We start from the raw sequence: 22,387 nt of genomic DNA on the forward strand, positions 1-22,387 counted from the left end.
AGCATCACTTGAAAGCCCAGGCCCTCACTCAAACCTACTAAATCAGTAGGGTTGAGACCCAGCAATCTGAAGTCGTCCAGATATTTTTGCGCACAGTCAGGTCTGGGACAGATAACAATGACGAGGGCTGTGATGAAGAGTAAGCACAGGGTTGCTTTGGACACAGCAAAGAAAGGCTCTTTAAGAAGGTGACCTATAAACTAAGCTGAAACCTGTAAAGAGGAGAATGACCAGCAATGTGAAGAGCCAGAAGAGTGTTCCAACACAGGAAACGGCAAGTGCAAAGGCCCTGAGGTAGGGAAGAGCCTGATATGTTTGAGGAAGAAAAAGGAGGCCAGCAAGGCCTGTAAATAACCAAGAGCAACCTGTCCAAAGAGGATGTCCAGATCGCCAACAGACATATGCAGAGGTGCTCAACATAACTCATCGTCTGGAAAATCCAAATCAAAATTGTAATGAGATATCGCCTCACACCAGTCAGAATGGCTAAAATCAACAACACAGGAAACAACAGATGTTGGTGAGGATGTGGAGAAAGGGGAACCCTCTTGCACTGTTGGTGGGAATGCAAACTGGTGCAGCCATTCTGGAAAACAGAATTTTTTCTGTTTTCAAGGTTCCTCAAAAAGTTGAAAATAGAATTATCCCATGATCCAGTAATCATGCTACTAGGTATTTACTCCAAGAATACAAAAATACAGATTCAAAGGGATGCATGTACCTGGATGGTCACAGCAGCGTGATCTACAATAGCCAAGTTATGGAAACAGCCCAAGTGTCCATCAACTGATGAATGAATAAAACCGGTGTGGTCTATACACACCATGGAATATAACTCAGCCATAAAAAGGAATGAAACCTTGCAATTTGCAACAGCATGGATAGATCTAGAGAGTACAATGCTAAACAAAATAAGCCAGTCAAAGGCAAATACCGTATGATCCACTCCTATGTAGAATTTAAGAAACAAAACAAAGGGGGGAGATAAAAGGGACGGGAGGAAGAGAGGAGGAGGCAAACCAAGAAATAGCCTCTTAACTCTGGAGAACAAACTGGTGGTCCCCAGAGTGGAGGGGTCTGGGGGGACACGGGAGATAGGGAATGGGGACTAAGGCATGCACTTGGCTGCAAGGAGCCCCGTGTGCTGAGTTCCTATCTGTAGACCTGGAGCGAATTTTACACTGAATGTTAAGTAACTGGAATTTAAATTTAAAACAAATGAACAAAACCAGGAGCATCCAGGGCGTCTTAGGGAGGAGCAGGGTCTGAAAGTCAGCAAGACTGTGCTCTGGTCGGCCTCTCCCACGGACAGAGGGAGGGATACTGGGGACAGTCACAGAGCCTTTCCAAGTATTCTGTGAAACAGGGAAAACAGCCCTTGAGCCTGCCTACTGGACTGTTGGAGAAATCAGTGAGTGAGTGGATGGGAAAGCATTTGGGAAAGGGGGAGGCAGTGTTCAAGTGGGAATTACCACATTTAAGGGAGTTGATTAAGGGTATAACCTCAGGATCCAGCCTCCCGCAGCAAGGTGCCAACCGGGTGCCTGGCCAACACCTGCCCTCCGGAGCTAAGTAAGAGGGAGATGGTTCTGGAACAAGGGTCTGTGTTGGAGGGCTGAGGTGGGGGGGATTTCCCAGAACGGCCTGATTGTGAAACTCTTCCCTCTCCACCCCACTGGTCAGTCTAAGAGGACGCCTGGCTTCATGAGGAACTTGGGTTTTATTCCATCTGTTTGCAAACTGCCCCCAGGTGTTACAAAGACGCTGCCAGATTTCCCACGGAACAGGGCCACAGGCTATCATCACGGTCAGAGCTGATTTCATCGCCATCCCTGGAGGCCCCTTTTCTGGAGGGACTCAGAGAAGGGCTCACTCTTCCCGCTCACAGGAAGGCTCCAACCAGGACTCTGAGAAAAGGAAGTGATAGCATTAAGAGATGCACTGAGTCCCTCCCTGCCCCCAGTGCTTAGGCCAAATGCAAAATCATTGCCTCAAGGGGAAAGATACTCTCTCCAGAATCTACCTGCTTCCAGAAGCTACGCTCCTCCACTCAAAAACCTGTGTTCAATGAACAAAGCCCAAGCCCTTGGCTTGGCATTCAAAGCCCCCACCGTCTAGTTCTTGCCAATTTTCTTGGTCTTATCTCTCCTTCCATGCCGGCCCCACCTCCCACCCACAGCCATGCTGCAGCCACACACTGGGTATCAAGAATGGGCAGGTGACCCCTGCACTCATGACCAAGGCCAGCCCTCATTGGTATTCCTGCCTCTATGCCTGTACCTGAGCTGTTTCCTCAAACCAGAAAGTCCTTTCCCGTCTCCCACATGAAAACCCTACTCGGTCCTCCAAAGATTCTCTTAAAAGGCATCGCACCCATTCCCTGAGCAGAATTCCTATTCTTTGCGGGCACTCCACTCATGATAGTCTATTAATGATAAAACTAATCTATACGGACACCCGATTTCCCCAGTTCATTTCAATCCTATACATACAATTTACCACATCAGCTTTTTGGCTTGTTCAACAAATATTTATCAGGTGCTACAAATATGAGTTCCTGCTGGATAGAGAGCTGCTAAAAAATAATCCCCAAAGTCTATGTATTGTAGTTACGGGGCATGAGCCAGAGGACGCGGGGCGGGATGCTGTGGTCACTGCTGTTTGCTCTGAGTTCATCACTCGCCCCAGTGGCCCTGTCCTGTCCTGCTGCGTTGTGGTCACAGGGGCCCCGGCGGAGACGGCCACCCCTCACCCAGCTCAAATGCAGAAAACAGATGACTTGTCTTTCTCCCCGGTGGGAATGAAGCCGAGTCAGATTTTTTTGTGTCTTTGCATTGCTTAATATAATCTCCCCTTAAATTATTATCCCCTCCTTCCCATGGGAACAGTTGAAGATGCCAATTTCATACTGATTCCGGATGCAAAGTCTGTTCTGTCTGACCTCATTGATTCCTGGGGGATGTGTTGAGACCTGTGAAATATGTGAAAACTCATAAATCAACTCTGGCTGGCGTTCTGCAAATGTCTTAGTTTGAGGGAAAGTCAGACAGCACTGACGAGTCCCCCGAGGCTCACTGCTTCCCCAGCCCTGACCTGGAGTCCATGGATGCTGGCTGCCTGGGGCAGGGCCCGGCACTGGCTGTCCCCATCTCCCCTCTGGCCCAGCTCCGACGAGCCAGAGGGGAATGGGAGGTCAGTCCTTGACATCCAGTCTGATGTCTGAGGCCCTCTGGAGAGAAGGAATCCTGTGAATGTCCTCTCTCTGCCAGCCCCTCAGGAGATGGCCTCAAGACCCTTCCCCAAACATGCTCCTCTGCTTCCAAGACAAACAGGAGCCTTGGGCTCAAGGGGGTGTGCTGGAGTGAGTGATGAGAGGTTGAGTTAGGAAATGAGTGAGGGTTCCTCTCTCACTGCTTGGGTTTAACAGTGCTCACATTCCCTTTCCCTCCACTCATTCATTCATTCATTCATTCGACAGTCATTTGCTAAGAGCCCACTCTGCCAGATGCTGTGGATAAACAATGCGTGCTGGGACCACGCCTGCAACCAAGAAACCTCCCAGCCCTCACCAGACACCACACCCACAGCTCCAAGCCCTGATACCCCCATCCTCAGGAGTGCACGTGGACACCTGTCTGCCCTCTGCCGCACAACTGGGGGCTGCCCGGAAGCTGTGAGCTTTCTGTCACCAAGAAGGAAGGCAGCTGGCCTGCTGTGGAAGATGGTCTGATGAGCCCACCAGCCTAGCCCCAGTCCCAGCCTGCCAGCCAGTGCGGTTTGAAGTTGGCCTTTCTGTCTCCGTGTCTGTGTGTGCAGAGAAGCTGGCAGCCAAAGAGAGAGGAGAACACACATAATCATGTCACTCCTCCTCGGCGCTCCCAGAGCTGAGAAAGGCCCCAGAGAAAGGATCAAAGGCAGCCTGTCTGGCAGAGTGGGGTCAGAGTGGAGAGGGGGAGACAGTATCAGCAGTCACAATCTGAAAGGCAGTCCCTCTCTGTCTCCCTCCCCTTCCACTCTCCCTCCCCAAACTTGGGAGGATAAGCAGCCCTGTGTCTGTGTACCCCGTTGTGACCCAGTAAGGACTGGTAAGATGTGAAGCCAACAGAGCCCTGTTCCTGTGGGGAGAGCAGACGGTAAGGGAGTGACAACAGTGACTACTGTTCCGGGACTGCACGCCTGACTAGGGGACACTCCGCATTCCTTTGCTAAACTTCTAAACAACCCCATAAGAAACGTGTTATTATCCCATCTTGTAGATGGGACCCTCAAAGGTTTTAATACCCTGAGCCCGGCAACTGTGCAAGGATGGGAACTGAACCCCAAATGTCTGAATCTAAAGCCCCTGCTCTTCCCTGCCCCCATCTTACTAACTCCCTCTGCTCTTTGGCCTGATGACTTCTCCCTCCAGGTCCTTCAAGAAAATAAAGATCTCCTTTCTTTCCCAAACAGCAGATGTCACAACTTGAGCCTTTCAGACGATATCTACATGAGGCTGTTGTCAACGACATTAATGTGATTACTAATGTACTGCTTTAATCATTTTCTCGTACTCAGGCACAAACTCTATAAAAGTAATACTTTGCACTCCTATGCTATTTTTATTTATTTTTATTTTTTTATTTTTTAAGATTTTTGTTTATTTATTTGACAGACAGAGATCACAAGTAGGCAGAGAGGCAGGCAGAGAGAGAGAGGGAAGCAGGCTCCCTGCTGAGCAGAGAGCCCAATGTGGGACTTGATCCCAGGACCCTGAGATCATGACCTGAGCCGAAGGCAGCGGCTTAACCCACTGAGCCACCCAGGCGCCCCAGCCTATGCTATTTTTACTTCTTTATCTCATTTAATCCATTTCTGAGAGCACAAAGAGCTCCCAAATCACTCTGTCTCTTGCATCATGCTGGGGCATGGGCAGGAGTGACAGATGCCCTTCCAACACCAGGCATACAAGCAGATAAGAGCCTGGGAGAATATCTGTGGAAACTGCCAACATAGATACAGAACCTGTGCGACTGGGTCCATTCTCAATTCGGCCAGTGGTGTACTTGGTCTACTTTCATCAAAAGGACATTTGCAAAGAAATCTATCACTAAGCTTGATGACAAAAGAGAAGATACCATCACCTTCTTCCATCTCAACGCACTTGGAAGCATCACACCTTTATGGAAGCACCAAAGGACACTCCTCCCACTCATTTAAAGCACACATGGCTACACAGTCTGATCAGCCCTGGCCCTGACAGGTAACGGTGTCCTCCTACCTTCCTGCAGACACTCTTCAGAGAGCCGGTCATACACCCACCTTAGCCATGACTATCAAGGGCTGAATTGCCCCGCTGCTAAAAGTTCACACTTCCTCCATCCTCTTGCAACACCACTTGCTTGTCACACACAACTGGCTAATTCCTGAATGGAACATAATTGAAAGAAACAGGACCAGACCAAGGAACATAAGGTGAGAGCCAAGAAAAATTTGTAGGTCATTGAGAAAATTGGTATACTAGGCACTGGGGACATGCCTACTCTCCAAAGGCACTGAGGGCTGGGCAGGTCTCCTCGTGGGTGCCCACTGGGTGTGGGGGGCAGTCAGCTCGCTGCACCTCCTCACCCCTACAGACCAGGACCGGTTCTGGAAGGGAGTGGCAGCTGTGGGTAGAGAGGGACTTCCTCACACATGGAGGACAGACTCAGTCCTGGCAGATGTCACTGAGCACGTGTGCTGGTTGAAACCCAGAAGTTGAGAAAAACCACGTCACAGAGCAATCTGGATGAGAACACATGAAGGGAAAATCCAGACTGTCTTCCTAAGGACTGGGAGGATTTAGAAAAGTGGAACATTCTTGAGTTGGAAGAGACCAAGAGATTATCTCCTCCAGGGAATTTAAGCCTTTGGTGTGTGTGCCACAAACCTGTTCTACAGGCGGATGAAGCCCATGGACCCCTTCTCAGAAGAATGCTTTGAATTGCATGGAATTAAACTCACAGGGAGACCAAATATATTGAAAGGCAGTTAACAAAATAGTTTAAAAAAATTGTGCATTGTAGAAACATATCTGCTTCCTTATCAGGGCATTACATAACAAGACGGGACAGCAGCCTACTATCTTGTACAATTCTGAAGTAGCAATTAGTGAAAACGGCATTTCAAGATACGCCAAATACTTCAAGACACTTCAGAGTCACTGTTACAGCTATAACGTGGTGTATGACTAGCTGTGCTTCTCATGTTAATACTGTCACAGGGACCACTAAGGCATTACAGCCTACTGTCTCCATAATGGACAACAATGACAAATTTCACTAGACGTTAATGAGAAAAAACATGACAACGGATCCCTGAATTCTAGCCGCACACCCCACATTAAGATCCTTACTATCCTCCTGTCCCTCCTTTTTACAGAAAGGCCCAATGACTTTCTTATGACCCACAGCTAATAAATAGCAAATCTGTCCCCTTCTTCTCAGTGTCCTCTCTGGTCCCTTTCCCACGCCATCTGCCTCACTTTAAGATTTAAAAAAATTGGCGGAGGTGGTGGGGGTCGGTGGTTTTGTTTTTAAACAAAAATAATATATCCTTCTAACAGATTCAAACAATATGAGAACTCATTTTAAAAATTAAGTTTCAACATTTATTTTTCTAAAGTTTTTATTTATTTATTGTAAACCCCTGTTCTGCTCACTCCCTATCCCCACCAGTGACCAGGAAAGACTTGAAGCAAGACAGGGTGCACATGGACAAGTCTGCCAAGGCCCGGTCGACAAGCAAACCCAACTGCGGAGCCCCTGACTCAAGCCTGGTCCCATTTCTTGCCAGGCCTGCCTGGTCCCCATGCCCTCAGCAGCCGAAGGAACCCAGTGACCTGCGTTTCCTGCATTTTCTTTCCAGTCTCATCCCTGAGGATGTGGTTTCAAGTTATTGCCCAAGCCTTTATAAAAAAATTGGGAGAAAAGCCCACAGGAGCCGCCACGTGGAGGGCTCAGTGAAGTTTCCAGTGCTCCTGTCCTTGCCTTATCTGCTGGGAACAAATGTCAGGTTGGAAAGTCTTCTCACTGTTCCACAGTTTAAACAAACCCAGGCTTTGCTGGAGTCTTGAAGCAGAACCTGACTGAAATTTCATGAGGGAAGGAACTGGGCCATATCCTGCAAAGTCTGTGGGATGGGTGTGTACCAAGCTCAGTTTTTGGTCATTTTAAAGGTTCTAAAGAATGAGGCTTGCAGTGCATTTTCAGATTCTATGAATCTTTCTACATACAGGTTGTCATCACCAGACCTTTGAGTCTTTCTTGATGAACGGTTTCCTTGTGACTCTACAGACAGACACTGGACAAGGTATTTCCTCACATTTTCTGTGAGCCAGACCTTGTCATGCCCAGTTTACAGAAGAGGAAACTGAGATCCAAGGCTCACAGCCAGGAAGTGGCCAAACCAGGATGGGAATCAAGGCCAGTCTGATGTCCAAGTTCCAGCCCTCTCCATTCCAGAATGCACAGCCTTCCCATCTCTGCCTTCTCTTCACCATCTCAGGGATCTATCACAGGTCACCTAGTATTTTAGCAGCTTCTTTTGTGTCCAATCTCCCTTCCTGATGGTAACTTCTGGAGAGAGCCCACAGCCAGGCCCAGACACCCTGCCCCCTCAGTGCCCAGAGCAGAGTCTGGCCCCAACAGGTGCTCTGTTATCATTGGTCACATTTATTGTCAGTTGAATAAAAACTGGCTGGCTTTCAGGAAGACTAACTCAACACAAAGCCTGGGGCTAGAACATCCGTCTTCTAGAAGGATCCCTATGAATGCCCACCTCGCTACTCAAACGCTTTGATCAATACAAATCCCTGGGCCAGGAAGGAAAATAATTTCACAAATGACCAGAAGATCCCCTTCAGTCCCTGGGCTCTAGTAAAAGACTGCTTGGTCAACTGCAGAACATTCCATAAGTATCTGTCACCAGTACAGTCCCTAAGTTTGCTGCTAAGCCAAGTTGACTGGCAAAGCCAGAACTAAGACTGTCTACCCAGAGAGGTGACAAGTTGAGCCCCAAAGGGGACAAGCACACATAAATAAGGGACATCCACATGCAGGGACCTTGGCCGAAGGTGATGTTCTCAGAGGCAGCATACTATGATAGGAAGGTTCCTGAGTGGGGGTTCAAACCATGGTAGCTCCAGCCCTCAGCTCAGCTCCCCTCGTCCTGAACCTTCAGCAGCCACACCATTAACCCCACAGCATCCTGTTTCTGCAAGGTCTTTTGGCCAGCTCAGACTCCTTGGTATGCCTTTGATTTTATCTTTTCTCTGTATCTTCGGTGCATCTAGGTAGGTAAGACTTCCCTGGAGCCGCCCTTACTTCCTTGACGACTAACCATGTCCATCTGGCTCTCCATCGCCAGAGAAGCTGGCCACCGATCTCCCAGGGGTCCAGGATCTGGAGGACACATCCTAACCAGCCATGGGTCACCATCCTTATGAAGGTGGCCGTAGGGCTGAGCACCCACAAGCCAAGAGGCCAATTTTCTAGATGACACAAAACTTGCTTGGTTCATGAGCTTTAACTCTCGGGTCACCGTTCACTCTGTAAGTGTCCCAGGTGACCCCGATTTACATCTACGGTGGAGGGGGACTCAAACCTGAGGCTGAATTTTGTTCCAGAAGGAACAGCATCTATTCGCCTCCAAGGCAGAACCCAAAACAGAGAAGTCAAGAAGGAAACTCTGGGGCACCAGGAACATGTGCACAGAGCCTGGCCCTGCCTGGCCTGCAGAGACAGGCCACATTCTAATCCGGACACAAGGGAGGAAACTGCTTCTTTGAGACTGGGTCCAAAACTCAGAAAAAGGAAGTCACAGTGAAAAGGTACATTTGCTTCTTTAAGCAGATTGTCTCAGAGTTCATGAGGAGAAAGCAGGGCAGAAAGAGGACAAAAGAACAATAGTATTACCTATGAAGCAATCTGCCCAAAATATTTAATTTGAATTGGATCAGATCTCTAGATCTATTACCAGTGTAGAGAAAAACAGAAGACATGAAGGAATATGCTAAAAATCACCCAAAATCGTGATCAGTAAAATCCCAAATGTAAGGAATTGTACAGGACAAAGAACTCCGCCTCGTAGTTCTCTTGCCTTGTGGCAAGAGAAACAAAAAATATTAAGAGAAAATTAAAAGACCTGTCAACAAAATGCAATTTGTAGACCTCATTTGGATCCGATTCTAACAAACCAACAGGGGGGAAAGGAAGACACTTATGACATGATCAGGGAAATTTGAACACCACCTGGACATTTAATGATAAATAGGAATTATTGTTGATTTTTGTAGGTTTGATAACAAACAGTGTTGGGGCTATTTTTTTTTTTTTTTTAAGAATCTCTATCTCTAGATAGAGAATGTATCTCTATCTGTGAGAGATACATTCTTAAGTATTTAAGGATAAAGTTATATCATGCCCGAGATTTGCTTTAATTAGTCCACTGGGGGAGGGTAAAGGACAAGCAAGGCTCGGTCTGAGCTGTTAATTACAGCAACACAGTGATAAGTAGGTAGTGTTCATTACATTCTCTGCTTTTGTCCAGGTTCTTTACAGGAGAAAAATTTTAATTACAAAAGAAAAAAAAAAAGCAAGAGAAGGTCCTTGTGTTTAATCAGGGCTCCAACACAGACTCTCTCAGAGGCTTTGAACAAACCTTAACCAATCTGAGCCTCATCCGGCGCTGAATGGGTTCAAACCCTGGTTCATCCCCATTTCCTAACCTCTCCAAATGGCTGGGGCTCTTAATTCGCATGTAACTACTCCCGCACCCGGCCCTGGGGAAGCCTTTGCTCTCCTGACCGCTGCTCTCACCACTCTGGCTTATCAGCTTCATCCTGACGGCGAGGAGAAGACTCCTTTGAAGAGGCTGTCCTCCCTCCTAGGACACCCAAATTTCAGAAATATTTCCCAGTTCTTCCCGATTACGATTACGCAGCGCTGGTTCCACACTTCCTCCACAAGCTCAGACCTACATCCTCCTCCTCCAGGTGGTGAGAGCCCCCCACGCACCACCTCCTCCTTTATCAACAATGCCCTCTCCTGGAGTGCGCCCCCCACCCCCCTAGCCCACCCTCCCCGCCCCCACTTCGGCCATCTCTGCGCCTGGCTTCCCTTTTGCCTGTTCTCAAGCCCACCTCCTGCATCCTGGAGGGAACAGTGGGTGGAAGCAGACTCCCTTCCTCGTCCCCTCTCTTGTCCCTCCCCTGTGACGCCACCTCTTACAATGCCCAGAAGGACCTGTGTACGTCAGGAAACAGTGGGGTGCAGGGAAGGGAAGTTAGAAAGAACTCGGGATTTATGAATGCATAATGCTGAACTTTTTGGAAATGGGTGGGCCCGGTGCCAGTCCTCGCTAGGGTTCCTTGACTCTATTCTTCTTACAAAAAGGGCCATTATGAAGTCTCCACGTCTCCCGCGTGACAGGTTAGGAACCGTGAAACTGCATGACGTCACGGGGACAAGGAGATGAATAGGTTTCCCAGCCCCGTCCTTCTTAAGGGCCCTGAGTTCCTGGAAAGAAGTCTGTGGGAGGGAGGGGACTGCTTTGGGGAGCGGTGCAGCAGTTCCCAGTTGTTCCCCAAAAGGGTCTGTGGGATGGCCCCAGACATCAGGCAGAGCACCTTGAGGCCCCCTCACAAAATCCTGGAACACCTCAATGGATTATCACACCCCCTTCCTCACTTTCAATCCTGCACTCGATGCATCCAGCCCTACAGGACATCCTGGAAGAGGAGTTCTACTCCAAGCTCTCCTTTTTTTTTTTTTTAAAGATTATTTATTTATTTATTTATTTGAGAGAGAGAGAGAGAGAGAGACTGAGAGCGTAAGTGGGGAGGAGCGGCAGAGGCAGAGGGAAAAGCAGGCTCCCCCCTGAGCAGGGAGCCCAACACCAGGCTCCATCCCAGGACCCTGAGATCAGGACCTGAGCCAAAGGCAGACCCTGAACCAACTGAGCCACCCAGACATCCCCCAACCTCTCCTTCTCTGCATTTCTTTCCAGGATCATTTCTTTACTACCTGACAAGAGAGGTCACGTGGCCGAGTTAGGAAGGTAGACACTGGTAGTCAGTCCCGTAGCCCACCATCCTACCTCTGTCACGACTAACCTGCTGGAGTCCGTGCTCCCTTTCCTAGAGGACGAGGAAGCGGAAGTTCAGTTGGTCAAGTCCCTTCCAGGTACAGTGCTCCGGCAGCTCATTATAGGGAAGGGCACTACCTCCTTCTCCACCAAACTGTGTCTGTGGCTTGGCTGGACCCCACACTCTTTGCCTCTGCCCACTCATCTCTATTTGGAGTGACCATTAACTCACTCTTCCCTCCTTCCCCACCCCTCCTCCTCTCTGCCTCTATTTATCTTTCCCCCTCCCACCCCTCTCTCACACACATACACCCCATGTCCTTCGCAACCAGTAAGAATGGAGAAGTTTGGGCCCAGGTGCACCCAGTTTCCCCTTGCGGCTCTGAAGGACACTGGTTTGCATACTATTTCCATGTATCCAGATGGAAATGCACACTCATTTGCATGACCATCCAGAAGCTATTACGAGATAGCCAACCCAGCCTCTCTAACGGCTCAATACTTCAGAGCCCTAAAAATGGACCAACAAAAATCTCACTAGGCACACCAGTGGTCTCCAGGACTTTGGGGAAGGGACATATCAGAACTTCACTCACATTTATTTTTATCACATCTTCTAAAATGTTCTAGTCTTAAGTGTAGGCGTTACACTCCTCAAACCATATTAGTATAGCAGGAAATGTATGTAATTTATAAATACGCATCTCATGGGGCTCCAAGCTCAAAAAGATCTTGGATGCGAGGTGCATGATCAAAAAAGTCTGGAGCCATCACCACTCTAGACCATCTGCTGAAGCTGGAAACAGTCACAGAGCTCTTGGTCCAACCATCAGAGCAACCAAGGAAGGACCCCCAGTAGCCCTCCGCCAAGGCCACACTGGTCAACAGACACCAAAGCTCACCAGGGCACTGGTCAAACCACTTGCCAACCCCCTTGGGGACTCATGCCATGTGATGTCGCCTTCCTCCTAGAGGTCTATTCTCGCTGTTGAGTTCCCATCAGCGAGGCTCATTATAGCCAAAAGAACATTTGCACCCACCCAAGGAACCCACTCTCTTTCCAGAACAGTTGGCCATGGCCTTCAAGACTTCTTTTATTTCAAGAGTATACATTCCTTTCAAGGGTGAGAAGTGTTGAAGAGAAAGTGCTGGTCCTTTCTAGATCTTCTCTCTGGGATTCACTAAGTTAAAGCAGATGCATTGATGATCAAACAGAGAGAATACAAGCTTAGTCTTTAGGTAGATAGATGATAGACAGATGAAAATAAAGAAAAAACAAATCAGCTTTCTGGATGAGAACCAGAATGTGACAACGATCTAAGCTACTCCTGGGTGGGGAGGGGGGTTCCTGGAGACACAGGACACTCAGCAGGAAGGAACTCTGTAGACAGTAAGTCATTGCTTCACTGGCTAGGACTTTACTGTTGCTGGATTAGGACCTTCCCAGAGCACAGGAGCCCGAGACCCTGCGCTACTCACCCACACACTGGTTGCTTTCATCCATCTGGTATCCAAAGCGGCAGATGAGAGGCCTCGAAATCGTGGGGTAGTTTGGAGCTGAGAGCGGCGGGGCTGCTGCTGGGTACGGACCCGAGTAGGGGTTCGAGTAGGGGTTGGAGTAGGGCCCCCGGTACACTGGGTTTGTTCGGGGGATGCACAGGTACCCGCCGTTTTGGTTAACACACATCATGTCTCCTCGGCAGGCCTCGGGGATGGTCCGGCATTCGTCAATATCTGGAAATGCCAAGGAAAGGATGAGAGTCAGGGGCTCCCCGGCCAGGCAGCGCATGGCACATAGTTCAGCCAAGGATCCCAAAGCCACTCTTTACCAGCATCTGCTCCCAAACACGGAGGGCCGCCCCGGCACGTCACTGCGGGGGACCCTCAAAGGTTGGTGTAACTGAATCACACTGACCAGCATCACCCAGACATCAGCCATCAGAGACCACATCACAATCTACACCCCAGCCACAAAATCCATATCATCTCACCCACATGTGAAACCCAAGTAGACACTACCAATCAACGTAAGTAGAAGGTAACAGTAAAAATGAATGTATCAATACTAAAATGGAGCATTTATCTGTGAGCGGGCCATCTAAAAACATCCCAGTGCTCCCATGTACCCATACGACCCCCAGGAAACCCTGAGTTGGACCTCATGATGACTTCCTCTTCTACTCCAAAACACAGCTGGGCGGGGGAGGGAATCCCTTGCATCAAGGAAGATAAGGTTTGGCTGAGAGCTAGTTCCTTGCAAAGAAAGTGGAAGCCTACTGGCAAGTCAGCTCGCCCTGTGCCAGCAAACAGGTCTGTGTCCAGGCCCGTGGGGGAGACACGCCCACCCCAGACAGCTCAACCAAGACACGTGCACCAACTCCCACCTCGGGAAAGGGAAGTATGCTGAGGTTGATGCCCCGTTCTGTAGCAGTCCATGGATGGATGTCATGCTACACGAGATAAGTCACAGGAAAGTCACATATGATCTCCCTTATATGTAGAATCAAAAAAGCCAAACTCATAAAAATCATGAGTGACATGGTGGCTGAGGACTGGGAGAGGCTGGTGAAGGGCACAAACTTGCATTTATAAGTTGAATAAGTGCCGGGGAGTTCACAGCCCTCCCAGCAAAGACAGTTCGCCATATTGTATTGGGTTCTCCAACATTGTTAAGAGAGACGCTCTTAAAAGTTCTTGCCATAAGGAAAGAAATGTGACTATGTGATGTGATGGCGGTGTTAGCAAAGGTTCCGGTGGGGATCATCCTGCAATATATATGTGTTATCAGATCAACAAGTCGTACCCCTGAAACTCACATGACATGATGTGTCAGTCATATCCCAATTTTTCTAAAAAAGAAAGAAAGTGAATTCTGCCAACAATACCTATGAGCCTGGACATGGATTCTCTGCTAGAGCATCTAGAAAGAAACAAAAGCTTTGCTGACCCCTTGAAGTTGGGCTGGGAAATCCCTCTAAAACGTCAGACCTATAAATAATCCAGATAAATCTATGGATAACTTCTGAGCTGAGCTGGGAGGTAGATTTTTGTTGTTTAAACCACTAAGTCTGTGGCAGTCTGTTACAGCAGCCATCAGAAACCAATACAGATGGAGAGCCCCTTGGGGACACAGGTCAATCCATGCTCATTTTTGCCCCCTCCTGGGGTGGGCCACAAAGCAGGTGATTGTTAAATGGGTATTATTGACAGGCACTGTTTTCTTCCATAATCCAGGCCAATACAGGTTTGATAATATCAAGCAGCAGCAGGGAAAGACACAGGCCCACCATCGGTCTGTCATCGAATGCCCCCACCCAGTGCAGGATCCTCGTGTCCCTCGTACCTAAGCACTGTCCTGACGCGCGATCCAGATCGAAGCCGTTAGTGCACTGTTGCTGCCAGGAAGGAGAGAGGAGAAAGAGGTAAGGTCATCGTCCTTACCATTTTTTTTTTTAAACTATAAAAGTATTACAAGGACATCACAGAAAGTTTGAAAAATGCAGTAAAGAAAAAAAAAAGCATCCATAACACCAAACCTGAATTATAAGGCCTATTTGCCCCCCTTCTTTTTAGTATTTTCTTATAATCATTTAACACTTAGCATTACACTTTAAAACCCCCACTACCAGCAGATTTGAGGGCTGTTTCCTGCCCCAGTTATGAGACGCAGGAGTAATCACATCTGGCCCACATGATAACGAGGCACATCCCGAGTTCATTTCTTTATAGGAGCAGATGGGACTGCTTTTAAGAGCAATCACTCTCTTGCCCTGGGTGCTATTTGACCTCCCCTCCTCAGGACCCCCGTGACATTCCCTAACCTAACCCTCTCACCTGAAACTACACAGCAATGCAGCCCGTTTTGTAAGAAAAGTAGAATAGGGAAAATACCCCTTTTGCAGTCTCGCTAAGGCAATTACATAAAGATGCTTCTAGAAATAGACAGGTCTCAGTGGTCCCCTAGGGTTGTGGTCTTCATGTGCAATTTGAGTTTACAACTTTAGGCCTTAGAAAAATGTCATGGGGGCCCAAAGTCCGCATTTTATAGGAACAGGCAGAGAAGGAATGTTTCTAACTATGGGAACCCCATCCTTGGCCTTCCCTGTGCCTTCCAAGGTTTGGATTCCTGCACTGTGGGCTGGTTTTGAGAGATGATGGATTCAGCCTGCATTTGTGGGAGTGGAGTCAGGAGTCTTAGGGCCTTGGGGCAAAAGAAAGGGAGCAAATGAGCCAGGAGGCTGTGCCATAAAGCTCGGGAAAACCAGGAGACTGGAGTTCAGGCCTGGCTCACCAGCTACACACCAGCGAGGGTTCAAGCCCACCAGCCTCGCTTCAATGCCTCAACTGTAGCCACTGCTCACAGCTTCCTCGGCCTCCACACCCTCACCTGTAAAATGGGGGCGACAGCGCTTACTTCTGGGTGGCTGCAAGGACTGGATGGATTTGTTCATGGATGCGGAGTGCCTAAAATGCAGTAACCACAGGACCAGGACCCCTGTCCTCTCTGTGCCTGGATGTCACCATCTGTCACCGTGAGGCTGGGTCAGAGGACTCCAAGGGTCCCCCAAGCTCCAAGTCTCTGTTACTCCTCCTAGGCTCCTTTTCATCCCTAAGAGCCTGAATCTATTTTGAAATTCTTAATAGGAAGAGAAAAAGTCTCCCCCCATCCGCCTGTGGTCCCTCAGCCCTGCCCCGAGGTGAGGCCTCTCTCATTTGTGAGCCAGAAACAGAGAGGCCACTCTGAGTTTGCAGGAGGGACGTGCCCACATTCTCAAAGGCTGACACAAACTGGCTTCGTAAAGTCTGGGCACTGCGGGCCTCTCCCAGACCCCTGCTGGAGCCCGACTTCCCCACCCCCTGTCCATACCCCTGCCCAGGGGGTCAGTCCAGGGCGGACCCGCCTCCTCCCACCAGGTCTGCGTGTCTGCAGAGACACGCAGACCCACATGGGCCACAAGCAGGCAGGGCACTACTGCCCAGAAGCCCTAGAGCGCCTCTGACTTTTTAACATTTACCATAAATCAAGCCTGGGAGGACACAAATGACAGCAGCTGCCCGATTCAAAGTCTTGGATAGGGAATCAGAACCCTGGAGTCCCAGCCCCCACTCTGGGGCGAGGGTCCACCTCTCTAAGCCCACCTTCATCTAGGGGCGGAGCTCAGCTTTGGTGAACTGTAAATTCTGGGGTTCTAAAATGCGTGGCTGGACCCTCTCACCCTGATTTTTTTTCTTTTTTTTTTTTAAATCTCACCCTGATTTTTAACATGCTTCTAGATCAGACACAACATTAAAATCCTACCTGTGCATTCCCAGGACTCGGAAGACAGAGAGCCAGAATGGTAACAGTAAGTATCCTGCAGAGAGAAACAGGTTGAGAGATAAATGCCCAAGTTACTTCCAGAATCCAGATCTGGGGACCAACAGGGACCGCAGGCTGCCTGTGCATTTACAATGGGGACTCCAACTTGTGTATATATTTGGGGGGCTGGGGTGCTCCTGCTCCAGAAGTCAAAGCAGACTCCAGATACCCCCAGCCATCCAACATAAAACCATGCCTCTCATTAGTTTTATGTGTTGAGATCATGTGTTAGATGACATTTTTTTTTTTAATAAAAGGTTTTGCTACTTCAAAGACAAAATCTAAAACCCACTGCTGTGGCATGACCCATGCATGGACCAGCTGCTTTGTGTTTACTTCTTGCAAACTTTTCAGTGTCCTTATTCTGAAACAGGAAAAGTAAACGAGACCATAGCACCCTCAAAAGATGCAAGGAAAGTACCAACATGCAGCGTTTGAGTTCTATGGAAGAGAGATGTCTCAGGAAAGTCTCCTAACCTCAGAGCACACATCACATAGGCCCCAGTGGCAAAGAGGGGTTGGGGGACCTGGGCACCCTGGGGAAGAATGGACACAGAGGGAAAGCTTAGGAGGAGGAGTCTAGAAATTGCAGGTCAAGCCGGCTCTCCATTCCAAAGCCACCAAGCCTCTCCTGAGCCTGTGTCTTCTACCCTTCATCACCCACAAGCTTCTAGCTAATAAAATCACAGCTGCCACGAGGCTTTAAAAATACAGTATAAAATTTTAAAAGTGAATAAATAAAGACAAATACAGTACAGATACCACTTCACATCTCTCGGGATAGCTTTAATCAAAAAAGCAAGAAAACAAGTGTTAGCCAGGATGTGGAGGAATCAGAGCCCTCGTGCAGGGCTGGTGGGGAGATGCAATGGGGCAGCCGTGTGCCAGCGCCGCAGAACATTAAAAATTGATTTACCGTACAATCCAACAATGACACTCCTGGGGAAACCCCCAGAAGAGGGGAAAATAGGGATGTAAAGAGATATTTGTATACCCACGTTTACAGCAGCAGTTTTACTCACAATAGCCCAAAGCTGAAAGCAACCCAAGGGTCCCTCAGCAGATGAATGGATAAACCAAATATGGATCAGAGTATTATTCAGCCTTGGCAAGGAAGGAAATTCTGGCCTAAGCTACCACATGGATGAACCTCGTTGACGTGATGCTAAGTGAATTAAGCCAGTCACAAAGGGACAAATACCGTATGTGTCCGTCTACATGAGGGACGCAGAACAGTTAAAGTCCTAGAGACTTGGGGTGCCTGGGTGGCTCCGTGGGTTAAGCCTCTGCCTTCAGCTCAGGTCATGATCTCAGGGTCCTGGGATCGAGCCTCGCATCGGGCTCTCTGCTCAGCGAGGAGCCTGCTTCCTCCGCCCCTCCCCCCCCGCCCCCCCCTGCCTGCCTCTCTGCCTGCTGGTGATCTCTCTGTCAAATAAATAAATAAATAAATAATGAAATTTAAATTAAATTAAATTAAATTAAATCCTCGAGACAGAGAGGAGGATGGTGGGTGCCAGGGGCAGAGGGGAAGAAGGAATGGGGAGTTAGTGTTTCACGAGGACAGAGTTTCAGTTTTGCGAGATGAGAAGAGCTCTAGAGACTGACTGCACAAGACCATGAACTGAACTTAATGCTACTGAACTGTACACTTAAAAATGACTATGATGGTGGGGCGCCTGGGTGGCTCAGTGGGTTAAGCCGCTGCCTTCGGCTCAGGTCATGATCCCAGGGTCCTGGGATCGAGTCCCGCATCGGGCTCTCTGCTCAGCAGGGAGCCTGCTTCCCTCTCTCTCTCTGCCTGCCTCTCTGCCTACTTGTGATTTCTCTCTTTCAAATAAATAAATAAAATCTTTTTAAAAAAAAATGACTACGATGGTTCAGGGGAGCCTGGGTGGCTCAGTCGGTTGAGCGTCTGCCTTCGGCTCAGGTCATGATCTTCAGGTCCTGGGATCGAGTCCCACATCCGGTTCCCTGCTCAGTGGGGAGTCTGCTTCTCCCTCTCCTTCTGCCCCTCCCCACCCCCCCACCTGCTCATGCTTTTTCTCTCATTCTTTCTCAAAGAAATAAATAAAATCTTTTAAAAAAGGATTTAGTAAAAAAAAAAAAAATCTTTTAAATGATTATAGTGGTTTAGGGGGACCTGGGTGGCACAGTTGGTTAAGCATCCAACTGTGGGTTTCAGCTCAGGTCATGATCCCAGGGTTGTTGGATCAAGCCCAGAATTGGGCTCTATGCTCAGTGGGGAGTCTGCTTGAGATTCTCTCTCTCCCTCTGCCCCTCCTCCTTCTCTCTCTCTCTCTCAAATAAATAATTTTTTTTAAAAAAACTATGATGGGGGCGCCTGGGTGGCTCAGTGGGTTAAGCCGCTGCCTTCGGCTCAGGTCATGATCTCAGGGTCCTGGGATCGAGCCCCACATCAGGCTCTCTGCTCAGCAGGGAGCCTGCTTCCCCCTCTCTCTCTCTGCCTGCCTCTCCATCTACTTGTGATTTCTCTCTGTCAAATTTAAAAAAAAAAAAAAAACTATGATGGTATAAAAAAAACTATGTAAATGAAGAGCTATTTAGTGTTATTATTGTTCAGCTCAATAGTGATTTATCTGAGCAACTACTATTTACAAGCACAGACCCTAGACAGAGGAGCAACAAAACCTTGACTCCATCACCGCCCTGGGGAGCAGGCTGGAGAGCCATGGGAATTGATGACATCAATACACACTGGTAAGGGCATTGAGAGAAGTACCCAGTGAGCACCATGAGAGCCAGGCTGGAGGCAGGGACAGGAAGATCAGAGAAGGCTTCCCGGAGGAGGTGAACTTGAAGAACTGCTATATCAACATATACCTCCACTTTATAATCCCTCCCTTCATAAAAAGAATGTTCAGTAGATGACAAAGCTGACTCAGTCCAGGAACACAAGGCTCATCTGAATTAGCAACCCCAGGTAGCTGGAGGGCCCTGGACTTGAGCTGACATCCAGGGAGAACAGAACCTTGACTTTGTACTAGCAGACACAGGCCCACTTCCTTCATCCGGTGCCCAATCCAAAGAATAAAGACTCCGAGGGTCCACACATTTTCACTGCGTCTAAGTGCCTGTGTGAGCCAGGTTCTAGAACGCCGGAGACAGCTCTGACCTTATAAAGTGCAGAGCCAAATCCCAGGGTTTTTTGATATTTGCAACGGCCAGATTTATATCTGGAAGGAATGAAAGAACAATAACAAATTTATTTTCCAAGCTGTATATTATGAATTTCAATGTTTTCCTGTTTCTTCACATGAAGTTTCCTTTCGCTTGGTTATAAAACCCTGTCTCGTTTATGTTGGAGACAGAACAGCCTGACTGCAGTGGGCTCCAGGAGCTAGTGGAAAAGGCATGCTAACCCCATTTCTCCCCTGACTCTCCGACTCCCAGTTCCCTTTGGCCGGAGGGACAGGTCTCCTCGGAAAGGTCCAGCCTCAAGCCTGGCCTCCTGGAGGAGCCACAGCTGAGTCCTGGGGGCCCAGTGAATTTCAGGCCAGCCGACTGAGAGGTTTTTCAGAAAAAGAAGGAACCCACACCCTGCTATTCCCACGGACTCACGAACAATTACACCTTGTCATGAAGAACTCCAGAAAGTTCTAAAGATATAGGAACTATAGAAATTCTAGGGGTGACTTGGATCTCATAACTGGTCCCCAGAACTTTCCAAAAACAGGTGGGTCCACCCATTTTGTGCACCAGCCCAAAGCGTAAGCAAACCCAGAGGGGCCAACTGAGTCTCAGGGCTACCTGTCAGAGAAGTGCTGGTCCCCGGTACAGCATCAGCCCGCACCCCCCCAACAAACCCACAGTTCGTCTGTCTAAAGCAGCAACATTTTCAAGAGTTCACGAAAGACCGTGCCGATATAATCTAGATAAAGTTCTTCAAGGTTTAAGGATTCCTTGACTGAAACTGCAATTTCCTTAAAGAACAGCAAAACATTTGCTTACATGTATTTCTGTCTGCAGTCCCCACTTTTCATTGGCTTGAAACTTCTGGGTCGCATGCCCTTTGTGAATCCCACACAGACATAGAGCAAATCCAATTTCAGGATGTTCGGCTAGTCCGTCCACTTGTCCAACAGTCAGCCAGTCCAGCAAAATAATAGCTAGTGAACTAGTAATTGGTTTCCCAGCTTTATTTATATATATATATATATATATATATATATATATATATATATATCCTAAAATGCCACACGAATTTGCTGCCCTTTCAGTAAAGTAAGAGTGAGCACCAAGCTCTGAGGTTTTTGCAGACTTCTCTCTGATGCTGACTTCTGAAGTCGTATTATAAAATACCCACTCCCAAAAGAAGGCTTCAAGATGGAAATTACAGAGGCGCAGCTTTTTGTAATTAACAATATCATTGCATCACTAGCTAATGCCTTTTCCAATATCCTGACACAGCCTGAATTCCAGCCATAGCCATTTTCCACCCATCAGGTTTTTAGTAAGGTTTCCAGACCCTGGAGGAAAAAAAGTCCTGAGCGGGGGGAACCTACCTTTTGAATCCTGGCATGTCCAAGATGTGCGAGCAGGAGCAGCGAAGGGGAAAAGAAAAAGAGCTGGCAGCGCGGGACCTCGGAGCCGGCCCTGAACTTCGGCTCCCTCTGGGCCCTTGGGGCTCGCCCGTATTTTATTCCAGGGGGACGAGCCAGTCGTGGGGAGGACAAGGGGAGAGCCTGGGTCCTCCGAGCCACTGGAGAGCCCACAGAGAAAGCACCTGGTTTTGCTTAGCCCTTTTCAGTAATTCAGCATTAAACCAATTGGAGGAGGAATTTTAAAAATGAACACTTCATTTTCTAAGTATGTTAAACAATGCAAATGGGGCCTCAGTCTGGACACAGCTGGTTCAGATTACAGCGCTCACCAACTGGCTAGACTCCTCACAACAATCTTGGGGCGTCTGCCAGGACCCAGTGCTGGGCTGGGAGGAGAGCCCCGGCCCGCCGCCCCGCCGGAGCAGCCGCACTCGCGCTCCCCGCATCTCTACCGGAGGCGATTGGCGGGCAAGTGCAGGAGGGCGGGGGGCGGGGGGGCTGGGAGGGCCGGTTGACCCTTTACTTCCCACCCAGTGAGGACGGCGGGGCCTGGGCCCGCGAGGCTGCCGGGCCGAGGCGGGGGTGGGGGAGTGGGAGGATCCAGCACCCCAGCCCTTGGGGAGCCCGGAGACGCCCGCGAAGGTCATCCTCCGGCAGACAGAGGACTCGAACTCGGGACAGACACAGCGAGACCTGGACCCGAATCTAAGGATTTACTGGGGAGCCAGACCCAAGGATGCAGAGGCCTGGGGGAAGCGACGGGAGACTCACGGTTTTCTAGAAGACGGGGTGGCGAGCACGAGGGGGTGGGGAAGAGGAGGAGGATGGAATCTGGCTGAGGCTAATGCAAGACATGGGCTTGTGCAATGCAAACCTTCCCGAGCCCACGCGCCCGCCCCGCCCTCGTCCCCTGATTCTCAGGGGGCACGGTCCTCCTTTAATTAAACAGTGTCCAGGCACCGTACTCGCCGTCCACCTTACACGGATGCAATGTCATCTTATATATCTCAATAAAGATGAAAAAATTATAATTTTTTTAAAGTGTTCCTTGGCTCGACGGGGATTTTAACAAGTGAAAAATGATCTGAAAAGACAAAAAAGGACCCTCAGGGAAAGCAGAATGATGGATAAGAACCTAAAAGCATAAGGTTCAGTGTTTCACATTCATTGTATTGGCGCGGGGAGGAGGGATTGTTAAATGATTTCTTTCTCTTCCTTTCTTTGTGGTTTTGTTTGTTTGTTTGGTTGGTTGGTTGGTTTTTTGTTTTTTTTTTAAGCATTGGAAACTTCTCCTGAGATGAGGTCTTCTCCTGAGATGAAGTCTTCCCAAAGACACTCTTCTAGAAAAAGACCAACGTGGGATTGG

The 22,387-nt window shown here is 48.8% G+C and overlaps 1 protein-coding gene across 2 annotated transcripts in view; it reads right to left on the minus strand.

The window, feature by feature from the left end:
- Window positions 1–21,394, minus strand: part of FBLN5 (fibulin 5) — a 74,006-nt gene extending 52,612 nt beyond the window's left edge. The window contains exons 1-4 of one of the 2 annotated variants that reach the window (XM_044230996.1): window positions 20,983–21,394; window positions 16,400–16,454; window positions 14,444–14,495; window positions 12,580–12,834 (exon numbers count right to left, since the gene is read on the minus strand). In XM_044230996.1, coding sequence (XP_044086931.1) covers window positions 12,580–12,834; window positions 14,444–14,495; window positions 16,400–16,454; window positions 20,983–20,999 — 379 coding nt within the window. In that variant the 5' untranslated portion in view covers window positions 21,000–21,394. Of the gene's footprint in view, window positions 1–12,579; window positions 12,835–14,443; window positions 14,496–16,399; window positions 16,455–20,428; window positions 20,609–20,982 lie in introns of those variants that run through there. The other variant, XM_044230995.1, reaches the window with a different exon arrangement.
- Window positions 21,395–22,387: the final 993 nt, after the last annotated feature.

Source organism: Neovison vison, chromosome 13, assembly GCF_020171115.1.
Source record: "Neovison vison isolate M4711 chromosome 13, ASM_NN_V1, whole genome shotgun sequence".
NCBI lineage: Eukaryota > Metazoa > Chordata > Mammalia > Carnivora > Mustelidae > Neogale > Neogale vison.